Source organism: Zootoca vivipara, chromosome 3 (assembly GCF_963506605.1).
Source record: "Zootoca vivipara chromosome 3, rZooViv1.1, whole genome shotgun sequence".
NCBI lineage: Eukaryota > Metazoa > Chordata > Lepidosauria > Squamata > Lacertidae > Zootoca > Zootoca vivipara.
The window spans coordinates 54,666,322-54,684,227 of record NC_083278.1 but is presented as its reverse complement, the minus strand read 5'-3'; the positions used below and the strand labels follow the sequence as shown (position 1 = coordinate 54,684,227).

Genomic DNA, 17,906 nt, shown 5'->3' with positions numbered 1-17,906 from the left:
ATCCTGCAGAGTTAGGTTGCTTAGATCCTGCTCATGTCAAGGGAATACAGCCTTAGGGTATACATTTTGTTCAAGAATGGTATCCCTAAACTGGATCGCTGTACTCTTCTCTCCAGTATTATTGTAATACTTGGACTTTTATTATTTGCCTTGTAAAGGAAAACACATACACATGCACACACACACACCCCACACACATTTGGAAGAGATCAGGCACTTGCGCATTTTAAACTTAGCGTTCATCTTTCAGGTAGGCTTCTTTAGGTATAAATCCAGCGCCCCTTTAACAAATAAAAATGCATGGCAAGAGGATTAATTCTACACTCTATACATTTCTCAGGAAATGCCTACAGGGGAGTCATCGTTCTTGAAGATCACTGTGGTCCAGTCTGGTGAACCTCCTGTTCATTTTGACCAATATTAAGGCAGAATACGTCTTACTATTTCCCACCCGTCTTTTGGGAATCCAAAGGGCTACTAGACCTGTTAGCAGTCTTTGTGTGAAAGACTTTCTATTGCAACTGCAAAATGGCCCAGAAAGGCTTGCGTAGATTTATTTATTTATTTTTTTAGAAAGCTCCAACTTCAGTCCCCCAAGGTCGGTAGGGTTTATTGCTTCCGTTCCCACTGGCTTGCTGTGGGCTGGCAGATGCTGATACGGACAACGGTGGGCTGATTGCTGTTGCAGCAGCCACTGCTGCCGCTGCACTAGGTGGCAGCATTGGGAATGCCCCAGCAAAAGAGAGCGGGAAGCTCTGAGCTGCCGCTGCCGCTGCGGCATGTACGGTGGCCGAGAGTGAGAGAAGAGAGGTAGAAAGTGGCGGGACGCAGGGAGCAACGCTGCCGGCAGAGGGCACTCTAAGCGTAGAATCGGCATGCGCAAAAGTGGCCGTGAGAAGAGCAGATCCATGGGGAGGCACTTCTGATGCTGTCGAGAGTCTGCAAGGGGAGATGTCAGAAGTGTGGAGTCCATTCTGTTGCAGTAAAGCCGCAGGGAGATGGTGGAAAGCTGCCGCCCAGTGGTGCGGATGCAAAGGGTGGTGGTGATGTGCCATGGTCGAGGTCATTGCTGCGGCTTCCCTCTGAGAAGCACATGAACTGAGATGAGAGACTAGTCTAACTCTTAGAGGGTCAGATGTGTCCAGGCCTTCCACTGAACTCAGGTATCTCGCAACTTCAGTTAAGCATTCTCGAAACCCAATGCTAATGAAATCCATGGCGAGAGCATGAGCGTCAAAGTAACCTGGAACACAGAAAGCAAGAAATGAATTTAGCGATCCAATGGGATTTCTCTGTGTGTTTTTTCCCCCTTTTCTTTTGGTCTTTCTTGAAATGGTGGTTCTATAATATTCTAGCTCTTTCTCTTTAAGGCTCCCAGAACATTTTTTTTCAAACGGCTTTTGTATTATGCATGTGCTCCCTGATGGAACTGAAATGTGCTAAAGTCAACTTGCAACCAGAAATGACAGTGAGAAAGAATCAAGACCATCAGTGTCTGAGACTCTTCAAACACAAACACATTTTCAACAATAGGAAAAGGATTAAAAAGACTTGACTTCCAGTGCATGATTATCCACCATATTGCTGAACAATGCCTGCATATGTCACATACATAGGCACATAATACCGGTAATTAGCTGAATATTAAGAGGTCTGCCTTAGAAATCCTGTTCCTTTTACAGTGACATTTAAATACAATATCTGCAATATTTCAATATTGTGGATTTGCTCCTCCATACAACTGGTGCTTGCCATTATTATTATTATTTTAACAACAAGAAGAAGGTCTTCTCTGGCTGGGTGAAAAAAAGAGGATCTCATTCTATTAAAGCTATCGAGGACCCAGAATGCAGCAGCTGTGTAAAGGGGTGGATCCTGCATTAGGAATCATTAGGAAAGGGACAGATAATAAAACTGCCCATATTATAATGCCTTTATACCAAATTATTTTGCATGACTGACCAAATTTGAAATAAAATTTGAAATAAAAACTCTGGTCAGAGAGTCTCAAAAAGGATATTGTAAAGCTTTTGAGGCCCATGACACAACTACTTTGTATTTTAGAGGAGTGCAGCTTGGAAATGTCAATCATGGTGAAGGACTACTAGTAATGTGAATATTTAAGACCATGTGTGTATTAGTAGGAACAGGAAGACACATTACCAGTAGTTAATCAAAGATAACCATTTATCTCTCCAAAGGAAAAAGTGGCTGTTGTCCACACTGACCAAATATACAAATATTCCCCCCTTCAAACAAACATTCCCAGCGTCATTTTTGAAAACACCAGTTCTTAAGGTTCAGTAACCTCCCAAATTCTTTTTAAAATCAAGTACAGCACAGAAGGAGTTTGTTTTGCACACATATTAAGGTGTGCAAATTGTTACAGGGATACTAAGAATGCATCTTTTATTTGATGTGGAGTACTTTGGTCTCCAGAGACAATCTGAAATAGGGTAGCAGGGGGAACAGGCAAGAAAGGAGGGGAAAAGTTGTTAATGTTCCAACAACCTCCCTGTAAAATACAGTTGTACCTTGGTTCTCAAATTTAATCCATTCCAGGAGTCCATTCGACTCCCGAAACGGTTCGAGAACCAAGGCATGGCTTCCTGCAGCCAATTGGAAGCCGCGCTGGACATTTGGCTTCTGAAAAATGTTCAAAAACCGTAACAATCACTTCCGGTTTGCAATCATTCGGGAGCCGAAACATTCAAGTTTAAAGGTGTTCGACTTCCGAGGTACAACTGTAGGTTGGTGGGTGGGGGGCATGAAAATGGTGCTTCAATTGGGAGAGCGTAACTTCTGCTTGGCCCATTCCCCTAATAAAGAATTCTCATCTTAATACTAACACTAATGCTAATTCTAATGTGTTTATACCAGGGATGGGGAACTGGTAGCTCTCCAGATGTTGGATTCCCAGCCAGCATGGCCAATTGTCAGGGATAATGGGGTTCCCTAACCTTGATTTATTACAGGAATGGGGAACAAATAAAACAACAACAACTGCTACTATGAAGAAGAAGAAGAAGAAGAAGAAGAAGAAGAAGAAGAAGAAGAAGAAGAAGAAGAAGAAGAAGAAGAAGAAGAAGAAGAAGAAGAAGAAGAAGAAGGAAGAAGAAGGAAGAAGAAGAAGAAGACTGTGGCCTTCCAAGTTGTGGATGTACTGCAACTCCTATCACCCCGGCCATGAACCACACTGAACAGAGCTGATATCCAACGATATCTAGAGGGCCGCAGGTTATTCACCTCCAATTTATACAGAGCTTGAGGATGCTCAAAACCCTTCACATACATTTGCACAGGAATTCAGATGGTCATACTGTAAGGTATACTTCCGATTGGCGAATGGGACTGAATACGAGATATAGTGGCTTGGGTAAGGCCACCAGTGAATGGGAAAAACTGTGGAAAGATCTGAGCTACAAAATTTCCAGCACTAAAGTCCTAACGATTACATATTTACCAGTGTTCACAACTTCCTATTCACTTTATCAATTTCCATTTACAAAACAACAAAAATAAAGTAACCCACTAAAATATTTTAAATTAACTTTCTAGGCTTCCAGATGTTTGGCTTCTGAATTTCTAGTGTGCAGTGCAACTAGATTTTCAAAAATTCTCTAAACCAAAGCAGCTTGCTTTTCTTTTCTTTTTCAAAAAACGAGATAAGAAAAGAGACATTATTCTCTTCGAAAGCCACATTCCCAATTCCACATTGCAAACATGCAGGCACAAAAAATAAGCAGTGATTGTGGATAGCTCTTTTTCTAGTGGTATTGGGTTTCCTCTCAACAATCCAACAGAAGATCCAAGCTTAGATGCTGTCCTGGTGAATGAATGGCACAGCCTAATTTTGCATGGAAAACATTCTTTCTAGAACAAAGGGCAATACATAAACAATAAGGAAAGTTTCCCCTGGATCCACTTCCCGTGGTATAGCAGCTGCATAATGAATTTTAACTTAGGTTTTTCATGCAGCGCAATTGTTGCCGCAGCCCTCCTTGTTTATGTTTGGATGTTTGGGGTATTTGTTTTGTCTCCCTTGTGCCGATTTCAGTGCTCTTTGGAAACCCCAAACAAATCTCTGACTGGGCTGCCTGTGAATGAAGCCTTTACTCTCCCACAGTGTTATGAAAGCAAACACAAGCCCAGGGTCAAGTGGTTCTTTTGTCCCCGTAGTTCTTTCCCACGAGTTCAACCCTGCCTTTAGCATTGATTTCCAGTCCTTTAATCTAGAAACTGCCTATCCCAGCTTGTCAAAGGGAGCGTTTGCTGAGATTTCCCCCTGCTAATATTAGAAACAGTACAAAAATCAATTCCTTACCTTTCCCGCCTGTCGCCTGGAGCATCTTCAAATGATCCACTGTCATTTGCAGGATTTCTGCTTTTTCTAATTTGGCAGATCCCTTTGAGATAAGAGGCACAAACAATAAAGGCTTAAAAGTATTGCGTGCTTTGATTTGGTATACCCTCTTTAGAGCTCCATCTTATGGTTTCAATTTTCCCAACCATTAGAGCATTCTCAGTTTAATTCTTCTACCCAGCATCTGTATCCCACACTTTTATTTATGCACACAAGTACTATATCACAGTTTCTAGCATGGCATAAACTGAGCACACATTTTCTATGAAGCATAGAATAGTGCAAACAAGGAAAACATGTATAGTAGATATACACATTCACAACTTTCAAAGCAGCATTTTTTTTAAAAAAAAAATATCAATATTATTTATTTATTTTACACATTGCCTTTCCCCACCAGAACCGGGACTCAAGTCAGCTTACACATATTAAAAGAAGCCTGAATAAAACACAGAAAGATAAAAGCTAAAAAAAGTTAAAAAGTAATTGAACTTTAATAATCAAATTAAAACAATGTAAAAAACCCTATTAAAATACAGATACTAAAAACAGTGCAGCACTATTAAAAACCCTTTCCTTAAAAGCAGTCAGTTTCCAAAGGCCTACTGGAATAAAATAGTCTTCACCTGGTGACAAAAGCAAAACAAGGAGGGAGCCAGTCTAGCCCCACTAGAGATGGAGTGCCAAAGTCTGGGAGCCACCACCAAGAAGGCCCTGTCCTATGGGTGGTATAACTAAGAGAAGATCTTAGAGCTGGGGCAGGTTCGTATGGGAAAATACAGTCCTGCAGATAGCCTGTGAAAAAGACACATAGGGCTTATAACCAGCACTTTGAATTGTGTCTGAAACAGACCAGTGGAGCTATTGGAACAAGGAGGTTGTATGCTTCCTATAAGCAGCTCTAGCCAGCAGTCTGGCTGCAATCGGCTGAATCCAGGAACACACCCAAACTGTGAAACGGCATCTTCAGGGGGAGTGTTACTCATCCAGCACAGGCTGAAACCCAGTTCTCTGTTCTGTCTTCCAACTTGCCAAGAGCACCTTATCTGGATTACATTTCAATTTGTTCACCCTCATCCATCCAGTCCATTAGTGATGGCAGACACTGGTTTAGAACCGATACAGCTTCCCTGGATTTACGTGGAAAGGAGGGACAGAACTACGTTTCATCAGCACACTGGTGACACAAAAAAACCCAAAAAACTCTGGATGACCTCTCCCAGAGGTTTCATTGTAAATGTTGATTAGCATTGGTGTCACAGTTATATTGCATATACAACGCATATAAAACACTTTTTCTTTACCAAACTAGTTGAGTTCTGGGTTTGCCCCTCCAGGAAGGAATGGAGCCCCTGTAAAACAGGGCCTCCAAGTCCCATCCCAGCAAGGTGGCACAGACGGATATGGTTAAGCTGCTGAAAGGACCATCAAAACCAACAGGGACACACTCCCCCTGTCCAATTTCCAGCATAAGCCATCCACCAAGATGAAAAAGACGGTATCTGTCCTACAGCCAGACCTGAAACCAGATTGAAATGGACCTAGATAATCCCTATGTGAAGGGTATTCCGTTAAAGGAATCCAGGGACTCAATGGTTTGGCCAACCCTGTGAGGGGTTTTTGCCCATGCCTGAGTCCAGAGGGACATTTGGTGGTGGACATAGGTTGTGCCCAGCTTTCCGCCTATCCAGGTGTTCACCCTAGGCTGACCTATGCTGGTGCCCTAGGTCTGCGCAACCTCCCACGGTGCAGGGAGCTAGTCAAACCAGAGCCTATACAACCACTCACCTGATGTAATCAATAAAGTTGTGGCCTAAATTCTGCCACAAACCAAACCAAAATTTGAGTCTTGTCTGAATTTATTTATAGGGAGAGGTTTAAAGGTCTAAACACGCAAACACCCTTTCTCCATTTCAACAGGAACCATACCAAAAACCTTCAGAACTGCCCTTATCTGCCCTTTCCCTTTCGGAAGCTTTTGGTGGGATTTAAGTAAGTTGTTGCATGTGTGAAACAAGATCCACTCCCATGGTGGAACTTCCTCCTCTTTCCTGTGCCCCCTAAATCTTGGGAAAATCCGAAAATCGGTTTAGGGGCACATATGGGGGGGAGGGGGAAGTCCCATTGCACGAGCTTGTTCTTATGCTCATTCCCCACTTAGAGCAACATTGAATTCCAGTGCCACCAAAATGAAACACTTGAGTTACATAACAAAGCACCAAGCTACATCCAATGCTGGCAGAGGCCAGCTTGTTTAGACTCCAGTCTGCCTCAATCACATAGAAAGCAAAGGAGTGGGTCAGCCAAATTTATTCTGAAGGAATTCTGAAGCCATTCTGAAGGAAATCAGCCCTGAGTGCTCACTGGAAGAACAGATCCTGAAGCTGAGGCTACAATACTTTGGCCACCTCATGAGAAGAGAAGACTCCCTGGAAAAGACCCTGATGTTGGGAAAGATGGAGGGCACAAGGAGAAGGGAACAACAGAGGATGAGATGGCTGGACAGTGTTCTTGAAGCTACAAACATGAGTTTGACCAAACTGCAGGAGGCAGTGGAAGACAGGAGTGCCTGGCATGCTCTGGTCCATGGGGTCACGAAGGGTCGGACACGACTAAACGACTAAACAACAACAAAAAGGGGTGAGTGAATCAGTGGAAGGGACTTGAAGTATTCCAGGGCCTGCTGCTTATCTCCCCACAGCCTGACCCCCCTTCAAGTCACTTTATCTATCTTGTGCTCATTTCTAACATATGAAGCCAGCTGGCAGGAAAGTAACCTTGGAAAGGGGGGGGGATAATTGTGGGAAGGATGGGGTTCAGCACCCTCTACACATATGTCCCTTTTGCTCTCCCATGTGATTAGGTGTAAAATCATGGGTCTACCCCTACAGTGCGCAGTTATGTTCAGAGCTCCATCCAAGACTTGCTATGGCCATCCCAGTTCTACCAAGGCAAAGACAACCTACATTTCATCTTGCATTACCTCAAAGCACATTGCTTTTCAATAGCACCTATTCACACATTCAGCTGTGAGTCAAGCCATCGAGTGCTGTGCTTGAACACGAGAAGTCCAAGTCTGTGCATCTTACTGAGCAACCAACTTCCAAAAGTCACTTTCTCTCTCAGCCTAACTAACTCCCAGGATAGTCCTCAGAATAAATGAGCAAACAACTGTGAAGCATTTTGTGCACTCAAAATTGCTCTAGACATATTCAGGCTCTGTAACACTCTTATCCATTATCTTTATTGCTGGAACTTCATACACAATTTAAATATTCTTCAATAAATTTCTAAGACTGCTATATGCCTTCAAATGAAAAGCTTGTGGTTTCTGCTTAGCGACTAAGTGATTTATTTATTTTTGTTGGAAGCACCCTCTGGTTTCTGCCATCAGCCAAGGGACCAAGTGGCACTCTTGGCCTCCCAGGAAGAGCATCATGGCAAAGGGAAGAACAGTCTAGCCCAGGGGTCCCCAAACTACGGCCCCCGGGCCGGATGCGGCCCAATCGGCCTTCCAATCCGGCCCGCGACGACCCCCGCCGCCCGCTGCCGCCGCCCGCTCTCACGGCGCGCGGCGCAGCGGCGATCTGAAAAATCGGCAAAAAATCGCCGAAAATCCTTTGTGCGCATGCGTACGGGCCTCTCCCGACCCGGAAGAGGTCATTTCTGGTGCACTTCCGGGTCGGGGGAGGCCCATACGCATGCGCACAAGCGATTTTCGCCGATTTTTTTTCCGCCCGTGTGCGTGTGCGCATGCGCACGGGCGAGCACTCCCCCGCCCTCCGGCCCGCTGCGCGCGCACTCCCCTGCAGTCCGGCCCACCGCGCGGTCGGCGCGGCGGGCACCGGCCCGCCGCTCCGTAAGTCTGGGGACCCCTGGTCTAGCCCAACCCATTCTCAATTGAAGAAGAAATTGCAAAGAGCTTGCTTCCCTATAAGGAAGAACCCTCTGATCCAGGGGTCAGCAACTTTTTTCAGCCATGGGTCGGTCCACCGTCCCTCAGACCATGTTGTAGGAAGGGTTATATATTTTTTTTGGGGGGGGGACTAATTCCTATGCCCCACAAATAACCCAGAGATGCATTTTAAATAAAAGCACAGATTCTACTCATGTAAAAACACACTGATTCCCGGCCCGCCTGTGGGCCAGATTGAGAAGGCGATTGGGCCGCATCCGGCCCGCGGGCCTTAGGTTGCCTACCCCTGCTCTGATCCAACAGGGGAACCAAAGAGAAACATGTGCTGGCCCAGGGTACAAGCTTGTGAGTGCAAGTGTTGTATTGTAAGACACTTTGAGAATCAATCAATTGAAAGACTGGGGTATGTCTTTTTTAAAAAAGTTTAAGCAGAAATGATCACCTTTCCCTTTGAAGAGCCAACTGAATGTATATACAGTACAGTATGTAGTACAGTATGTGTACAGTATATACAGTATGTAGCAATCATAGAAGTCTGCTGAAGAATATTCAACCGTATCTTCAGTTGCACCAGTAAAGAGAATGGATGTGTAGTTTTTCTCAGAATGACTTGGGCTACAACAAACCTGAATACTAATGCTATTTTCTTTTTCTTTTAAAGCCATTTGATCAAGACTAGACAGCAATGATAACACGTGGCCTGGCAGACTGTATGAAAGTTTATTCCAATGGCCCTTTCCCCATATTATCTATTATTTTTAAAAACGTAATATACACAGTAAGCCTTGGCATTTTTAGATTTTATATGACCCGGGTTATCTTAGATTGCTTTGCTTTCCTTTGTTTTCCTTCCCCCGTCCTTATCTTTCCCCTGTATTACAACTAGTACTTTCCTCAGTGCTAATCTTTTCCATAGACCCAATACAAACATTTTTAGCAAGAGCTGAGTAATAGCTGCCCGATGTTGGGTAATTTCCAGGAGCTTTAGAAGCCTTTATAATGTTTGTGGTTTTCAAGAAGTAAACAATGCAATGGGACAAGCAACTGTTGTCCCTTGTTCCACTTTCTCTGACTAGCTCAGGACACCTCTATGCTCCCAAAGTCTCCTGAAAAGGTCATTTTGCAAGTTGCTGAAGGTATAGTGTGGGTAGCAGGAATGGTGTTTTGCCTGCTAAGTCATTTTTTTTATCTGCTTGTATCTGCATTAAAGGCATAGTCTGTGCATAGTATATACCATCTACTACACCATATATAAAACACATCAACTTCCCCTACCCTGGGATATGAGGAGTTGCAAGAATAAGGAGATCTATATATGGCCTAAAATAAAAGTCCTTGTTTTCTTCCAATGTTCTCCCTTAATAGAACATTTTATTACCATTGGGGGGGGAGTAGTGTTGGGAATCAAACTTGGAGATGTAAAATTTCCAGAAAATTTGAAGCCACAGGGGAAAGGTCCCCCCCCCCAGTTTGGGTAAATATATATACATGTGTGGAATATTTTAGGAATATATATAGATGTGTGTGTGTACTTTCAACCATTTACAGTTTGAAAGTCACTTTGTTACTTTAGGAACATAAAATGTATTATGGTTTGCCATAAAATTATCATGTCTGGTTTATTATAAAGTCCAGTTTATTCAGACAAGAATCCCAAATTGAATTTATTTTTTTAAAAAAAATGTTTACGAACTGAGCTACAAGCTGCTGAACTGTAAGGAATCTGACCTGTAAGAAACTTCTTTGCTTATGCCAGTTTATGAGGAGCAGGCAAAAAACAATAAAAAGAAAAGAAAACAACAACAAAACAAAGAAAAATATTACATCTCCTCCAGTCCTCCTGTGTCAAGCAGACATAAAGCACTAATTTCCATAAAAAGAATGAGGAAAAAAGCAGGGGGAAAACCAACTCAATGTACATGAAATTTAATCAGCTCTGTTTTCTCAGCTATTGCTGTCAGTTTCCACTTCTTCGTATTTGTCATCATTATAGTTATCATGGCCCTAAGGGTTGCCCAGTTTGAAATGACCTCTACCCTTCCACAAAGAAGGCCCTGAAACCTTCTTCCTTCCCTTGTGCCAATGGCAGCGCCCCCTAGAGACAGAAATACACCTTCCTCTTTCATTTGAGAGCTGCACTAAGGACCCTCTTGTCCTCTTGCGTACAGGAATTGTAATGATCTGACACTGTTACATAGCCTCACATGAAAGTCTTCCTGTTAACAATAGTACAGTATTTAGAAATCATTTTTGTTTAGTCTAATTTTTTTTGTTTATGTTTATTCCCCCCCCCAAAAAAAACACAGTCAGATGGGTGGGGTGCAAATAATACAATTATTATAATATTATTGTCATATTATTCCGGACTAAGTGGTATGAATGGGAACCATGTAGTTTCAGTTTTTAATATTATGTATTTCCAGCCATCCTAGAAACTTGATGAAGGACAGAGAATAATTACTCAAATACATAAACAAATATTCTCTCAGAGTTTCAAAGTTAACTCATGTAAGTTGATTTCGTATAGGTTTCATCGTGTTTTATAACATGATACTCATCTCATGCTTTCTTCCGCGCAAGCATTCTATTCCAGAGCCTATGTTCAAAATACTTACCCCATAGAAAATGCATTGTATTCCCTTAGATTTCAATGACTCTGCTCCACACTAAGGTTGTAATTCTATGAGCACTCATCAGGGAATAAATCCCGTTTAACTCAGTGGGGCCGACTTCCAAGTAGATATTTATGTACAGGACTCCACTGTAAATCATAATGATTGCAATTTTGAGGTTGCAATTACATTTCTCAATTTTGGACCTATTGCATCTTCAGCACCAAGAGAAGCACCTTTCTGCAGACTTCTCTCCCAAAATCAAGGCATCACAACTGGTTACAAGTCAGTAATGAGATACCGGTACTAAAAACCCTCCAAACTTTTGTTATTGTTGAAGGGGCTTAATTGAGAGGTTCTGTTTTCAAATTTAGAAATGATCCAATTACAACACTTGTGTTCCTCCAACTCTTACAAGCTCGTGACTGAAGTGATTTAATTATTCTCCTGTGCATGCAACACAGCTTCACATCACCTTGAATAATTCCACAGAAGACTAAGGTTCCTTTCATCCCATATAGTTCTATGATTCTAAAAAGTCAGTGGAAATCTTTTGAAGTATGTTACGCTTAGCAATATTGACAAAACCTATCTGTGCTGTTCTCAGGAACCACAAATTTACAATTAATAATGCGGTTCTGCACAACATGTTTCACTTTCTTTTTTGCGAAAGTAAGATAAAAATACCCAAAATAAATAAAACACTATATAGAAAGACCAGCAATTATAATGAGTGTGCCGACACATTACATCAGAACATGTCCAACACAAAGTTTTGGCTGGGACAATTCTGCAAGAAGAATGCTAATTTTATTTTTAATAGATTTATTGTATAAACCAACCTGGGATCTCCATAGATGTTGGGCAGCTTAAGAATGGAATAAATAACTTTTTTATATATAGGAAATAAATTTTTTTCACCTCTCCTCATGTGATCCAACCTGCAAAAACTTACATTTAAAATACTGTATTCCAACTTGGACCGCTTCAAAGAACTGTAACACTAGGAATAACTGTTATATCTGAACAGCTTCTTTTTAGGAATTTAAATATATATTTGAGAGACTTTATTAAATAGCCAGCTAATTAAGGATCTGAAACAATCAGGTTATTTTACGAATTAAATTTAGAATTAAATAAAAAAGAATCAAAAAGGAGAGGGATGCAAATACAATGCGGTTAAAAGATTTATGCAGGAGGTTATTTGACATGTGTGGGTTTTTTTAAAAAAAAAACCTGTAAGGAATAAAGCACTTTTAAAAACAGCAAAACAAAACCACTACTGGAATGCATAGAAAGAACAGAGACAACACGAACACTATTGCCCTTAAGGGAACAGCAAACCAGAGAATGGAAATGTTTTTCAGCCTTGTGGAGAATTTTGCTTTTAATAGTTTTGCCACAACAAAGCATTTTATTGAAGTGCCTGCTCTGTGCCAGATCAGAACACATCCAGCCTTATTTTTAATGAGCTTTATGAAAGACCCAACATGACCAGATGAGTTGAGATACAGAATATTTATGCTTACTTGTTTTTCAAATGCTGTTGGCACAAGCCGCCTCAGTTCGGATAGACTGTTATTTATGCGATCACGGCGCCTTTTTTCTATGATCTATTGCCAAAACAAAGCAATAAATTGATATAAAAGTTAAGGTGCATAGAAAGCAAAAACATCAGAAACAAATGCAATTGTTACATTAAAAAAATAAGGGAAACCCTTACCCCTCTTCGCTTTTTCCTGGCCATGATCTGAGATGTTGTCGTAGGCGAATTTGATCGGATCACTGAACTGGCACTGTGCCTGAGGAACAGTTGAAAAGGCATGTCAGGTACAGCATCCTATTGTGTTGTTTGTTGCAGAGGTCTAAACAGAGCCAGCTCAAGACATTTTTCCGCCCGAGGCGAAGGAAAAGGTGGTGTCCTCCGCCAACATACACACAGGAGCTAATTCGACTGGAAGTTGAATCTTACTCCAATTACAAAATCTTACTTTACAAATGCTGAAAATGAAGGGCAATTGTTCCTAAGCAAGTATTATTTTACTCTGTCCTATTTTGTACAACTTTTTTGTTTTCATCTGTACTGGCAAAAGGACTGTCTCTTCCACTACACTTGAGGGCAGCAGGCTAGCGTAGGGGTGTCAGGGCAAGCCACATGGAACTCACTGCTGTCTCCTCCCCGTACCTCAGCATAGCCACCCGAGGCAGCTGCCTCACTTTGCCTCATCATAGGGCCAGCCCTGGGTCTAATCCCTCCCTCCTCCCACCAACACGAGGGAAACCGCCCTGTGATCCTCGGATGATGGACAGTATAGAAATTTTTAAAATAGTCATTTAATAACTTGAGGTTCTCTCTATATTGTTGGACACCCAACTCCCATTGGCCCCAATCAGGATGGCCAATGGTTAAGAGATGATAGGTCCAACAACATTTTAAAAGGCATGGGTTCCCTATTCCTGTTTCAAGTGCTCAGTAAAATATGGAAGTAGCCAGAAGAAAACTTTCACTACCACTCTTCAGCCCCATCACACCATCCCCTTTAGTTTTGCCCACCAAGAAGTTCCTTTAAAAAATAAAACAGTCCTCCCAAAATATCCCACCGTCTTGAGTTCAACCTGACTGGGTGACCTGGAGTTAAAATGTATTAACCATGTACTCAAAAAAACTACTGATTAAGTGTCTGATATTGAACGCACTCAAGCCTACTGCTTCCAATACATCAGAAATAGATACTTAAATACAAAAAGGACGTGCCTCTGACTTGCCTATGCTTGGCAGAAATTACTTTATCAAGCAAAGGATATAGAAGCAGCAGTCTGAAAAGGATTAGGCTCACTTCCATGTATTTTGCCGAGCACACACACAAGAAATATTCACAGCTGATGCAAGGCACATGTATTTTGACTAAACTCACAACTGTGTACAAAAAACAACATTAACCAAAAAACGGTCATCACTCGGAAATACAAAAATTCCACCGAGATCAATGAGATTTCCCACATGTTGGATTGTAACCCTAACCCTACACATGTTGGATTGTAAAATGCTTCATATTCTAACAAACTTGATTAGGATTTGAAAAGCAGAGTGCCCAGGCTTCAACAAAACTTTCAAGCACCTCTGTTGTGCAATCTCCATTCATCTCAGAAGGATAACCTCAATTACAGCCTCTTTTAGTTGGCAGTCGCTTGAACCACTAGACCAGGCATAGGCAAACTCGGCCCTCCAGATGTTTTGGGACTACAACTCCCATCATCCCTGACCACTGGTCCTGTTAGCTAGGGATGATGGGAGTTGTAGTCCCAAAACATCTGGAGGGCCGAGTTTGCCTATGCCTGAACTAGACTGCTTTGAATCTAAGGCAGTCCATCAATGATCCTCATCTGTCAATCACATTGCTTTAGATAACTCCAGATTAAATATTTTAAAATTCTTGAGAGAATCCAGTCAGTGTTAAATAGCTGCATGTCCCACTGATTACTATGTAAGCCATTTTTTACTTCATCCTGAATAGATTATTTCCTTTTCTTTTATAACAACCAATTGCAATTGTATATGACAAACATATCATCTGGACCTCAACAAAGAGGAAACCTTTTTTTTTACTGACACCCCATATATTTAGATGCTCATTTTGGACATACTACAGGCCCTAGAACCTAAAGTTAACCTATTAGTATTTCCTCCTCTGCATTTATCCAGCTACATTTTTTGCTTCACTCAGATAATGACATTAATTGGAATTAAATTTTCTCCGTTGATACTACCCTAGAGTAAGTGACTTGTGGCATAACACTAATTGGGTTTAAGGTTTAAAATTTACACAATATTTCCATGAAATTCAGATTTAATTGTACAGCTAATCTACACTAACCATCTTGATTGGGATTGGGACTGAACTACTACAGCCAGGGCGGTTTTTTCAGCTGAAGCTCATGGGAGCTCAGTTCTAGCATCTCTCAAGTGAACATGGTGGAAGTTCATGGTGAGCTGCAGCATCTCTTTTTCTAGAAAAAATAGCACTGTGCACAGCCTATATAAACCCAACTGGCTAACATTAAATACTACTACTGTGTAGATACCCTGAAACAGGTTAATTTAAAACGGATTATAAAAGGCAATTGGATTTATTGCATCATGTGGATAATGCCTCTTTAAACTCCCAAATCATGGCATGTCTCAGCAAACCCAAGAGAACAGCATTTTAAAAGACAAAGGGAATCACTGACTGAAACAGTAATTTTACTGCTATCTTTTTACAGCATCTCTGTTACCAAAATGCTATCAAAAACTACTGCAGTGTGCAGGTAATCAATTCTTTTCCCTTTTTTTGTAGTCTCACTGGGCAATATCCAAGGAAGTGATATTCAGAAGGAACCCATTAAAATCAATGAACATGTTACTGAGTAAGACTAGAAGTGGATACTACCCAGTTTTAAATCAGAGATTTAAGCATGCCACTGAAATAATTGGGAGTTAAACATGCCTAACTTTGTTTTAGCTTTGGCTCTGCATTGTTTCATGAAATTAAATATTAAGGGCAGCCTACAAATTAGGCAGAATTTTTGTTTATTAACAGTGCAAGCCAAGCCATGTCTACTTAGAAGCAAGTCTAAGTACTACTTAGGTGCCACTTACTCCGAGGTAAGTAGAGCTAGTATTGCAGTGTTACTTATTCAGTTGTTTTCTACTTTCTTCAGAATTACAAACAAACCCCAACGACTCTATATTGATACTTGGTAAAATTCAAATTTCTTTAGCTGATTAATCAACTAATATAATTCAGTTGGTTGACAGCCCTCTTGTGAATATTGTATCTTGTTTTGCTTTGATAGCAAGCACCCTTTCTTCAAACACTCTCACCACAAACATCTCAAGGCCTTGAGGATGGTTACACAAGCAGATGAAATGAAGCATACCTTGCTCTACTTATCTCAACAATGCTCCAGCTCCACCTATTATTCTGAAGCAACTGTGCCTCCCCCATTTGATTTCTATAGCATTCTAATCAATCTCTCGTCTTTTCTAGGGTTCATCCATACTGCTGTTTAATGTGAATAGCCCTGTACCTCATAGCTGTCAAGTTCTCCCTTTTTTAAAGGGAAATTCCCTTATGCTGAATAGGCTTCCTCGTGAGAAAAGGAGGGCAAGCTTGACAGCTATGCTGTACCGCCATTAATTATTCATTGTCCAGAAGAAATTCCCTTCTAAATCAATGTCTTCCACACTTTCTCCTCTCTTAATCCAGATGTTTGGAGTATCCCTTGTTATGAGAAAATCCAGATTGATGGGAAAGGAAGTGTGGGAAGGCAGTGATCTGCAGAACTGAAGAATTTATGGAGGTATAGGAAACTTAGTGTCCATATTAAACAACCCCATCCTTCCTAGCAGGCAAACCCAGGTCATTTGCTGGGAGGTGAGTTACACTGGATTTGCCTTTTCTGACAATGACCTACAACAGTACACACCTAGAAAGATTCTACCAACACAGGATTAGTATTACAGTATAAGACTGGTTCAAGTATTTCAAGGGATGCCTCCCACCCCAATGCCTAGTCTTGCAAGCGGCTGCAGCTCCACTTTACACAGAATCTATGGTACTAGTTCAGTACTGCTACTACTCAACACATGTTAATTGTCAACAGCCTACAGGACACAAAATATGATACTCCATCCCCCCACACTCCCCTTTTTGCTTAACATCTAGCACTAAAGAACAGTTCCAAAAGATGTATATTGACTAGACTATATGGCTGACTGTGGTAAAAGTACAGTAGTCTACTACTGTTGCTATGTTTTTTCCCTGCCCAAACTTACGCTCTTATACACATCCCCAAGAGAAATTTTTACAACAGAGGATGCCAGTTAGTGAAGGGAAAAGTAGATAGCTGGGGGAAAGAAGTGTGACGTCCGAGTAGGGTAGAAAATAAGACCCCCTACTTTCTATTAGAACCTAACAAAATGGGGTGCCATTCATCAGGGCAGGACTTCAGAAGCCCAAGATCCCCGTCAGCAAAATGAGTAAGTAGCAGGGCCACAAAGCTTAATAGGGCTGCATTGCCACGTTTTTGAAGCAAATTGTCTAATACAGACATCCCCAAACTTCGGCCCTCCAGATGTTTTCGACTACAATTCCCATCTCCCTGACCACTGGTCCTGTTAGCTAGGGATCATGGGAGTTATAGGCCAAAACATCTGGAGGGCCGCAGTTTGGGGATGCCTGGTCTAATACATATTAACAGTGAAATAGCACCCTTACCCCACTCCCTTCCACAAAACCATCAAGTCCAGATCTAAAATTGCTTAACTGCCCCTCTGATGCCAGAATATCCAACACTGCACAGAAGTAAAAAAGGGGCGCCAAGAAACAATTGTCCAACACGGGTGGGAGTGCCTTTGATCTGGCTCCCCGTCCTTCTCTTCCACCCCAACCCACAGAAAAAGAGGAGGCACGGTCCAGATTTTTTGTTCTTGTTGCAAATAATAATAATAAAAAAACCTGGAACAAACTTCGTCCTTACCCAGAGTAATTATTTTCACTCCCTACGTCTATAGTCTCGTCCATATCGCTGTCTGAGGTAGTTTCCTCACAAGGCCGCTTCATTGTGGCCCAAGGAAAGAGTCCAGCTTCCAAATCAGGAGATAAACAAGAAGAACTCAGGTCTGCGGTTTCCCTTTTTGGACAGTGACTCCGGATTAAAGCCCGCCTATCCCTCCCCAGCCGGCGCCAGCGAACTGAATGGATTTCTGAAGCTCTTTCCCACGCTGCAGCTCAGCCTCGAGCACAAGAGCCCGCCCACAGGAGGGGCGAAGCCACGCCCCTCCTCCTCCGGCTGAGCCCTCTGGATTGGGGCAGCGGAGGAGTGAGTGACAGGCCTCCTTCCCCGGCGCTTCTGCCCGCTTCTTCATTGGCTGAAGCGCGGCAGCAGTCCCGGCGCCAAACACTCCTGGGCGTCTTGGAAGCGTGGGAAAGCCCGGAGCACCTCGAGCGCGCAAGGGAGACGGGGAGGAGAG

At 42.1% G+C, this 17,906-nt stretch overlaps 1 protein-coding gene across 1 annotated transcript; it reads right to left on the bottom strand.

Moving 5' to 3' along the window:
• Positions 1–551: 551 nt before the first annotated feature.
• Positions 552–17,633, bottom strand: HEY2 (hes related family bHLH transcription factor with YRPW motif 2). The gene is made up of 5 exons (XM_035109242.2): positions 17,414–17,633; positions 12,615–12,693; positions 12,421–12,504; positions 4,325–4,406; positions 552–1,243 (listed from the first exon to the last, which is right to left on the bottom strand). The coding sequence occupies exons 1-5, from the start codon at positions 17,494–17,496 to the stop codon at positions 570–572; spliced, it is 1,002 nt and encodes a 333-aa protein (XP_034965133.1). The 5' UTR covers positions 17,497–17,633; the 3' UTR covers positions 552–569.
• Between the last annotated feature and the right edge of the window lie 273 nt (positions 17,634–17,906).

Coding starts and splice junctions, on each gene's coding strand:
- HEY2 (XM_035109242.2), bottom strand. CDS start 17,496: ATGAAGCGGCCTTGTGAGGAAACTACCTCAGACAGCGATATGGACGAG. Junction 12,505..12,614: donor CCAGGAAAAAGCGAAGAGGG/GTAAGGGTTTCC, acceptor TTTTGGCAATAG/ATCATAGAAAAAAGGCGCCG. Junction 4,407..12,420: donor CAACAGCATTTGAAAAACAA/GTAAGCATAAAT, acceptor CTTATCTCAAAG/GGATCTGCCAAATTAGAAAA.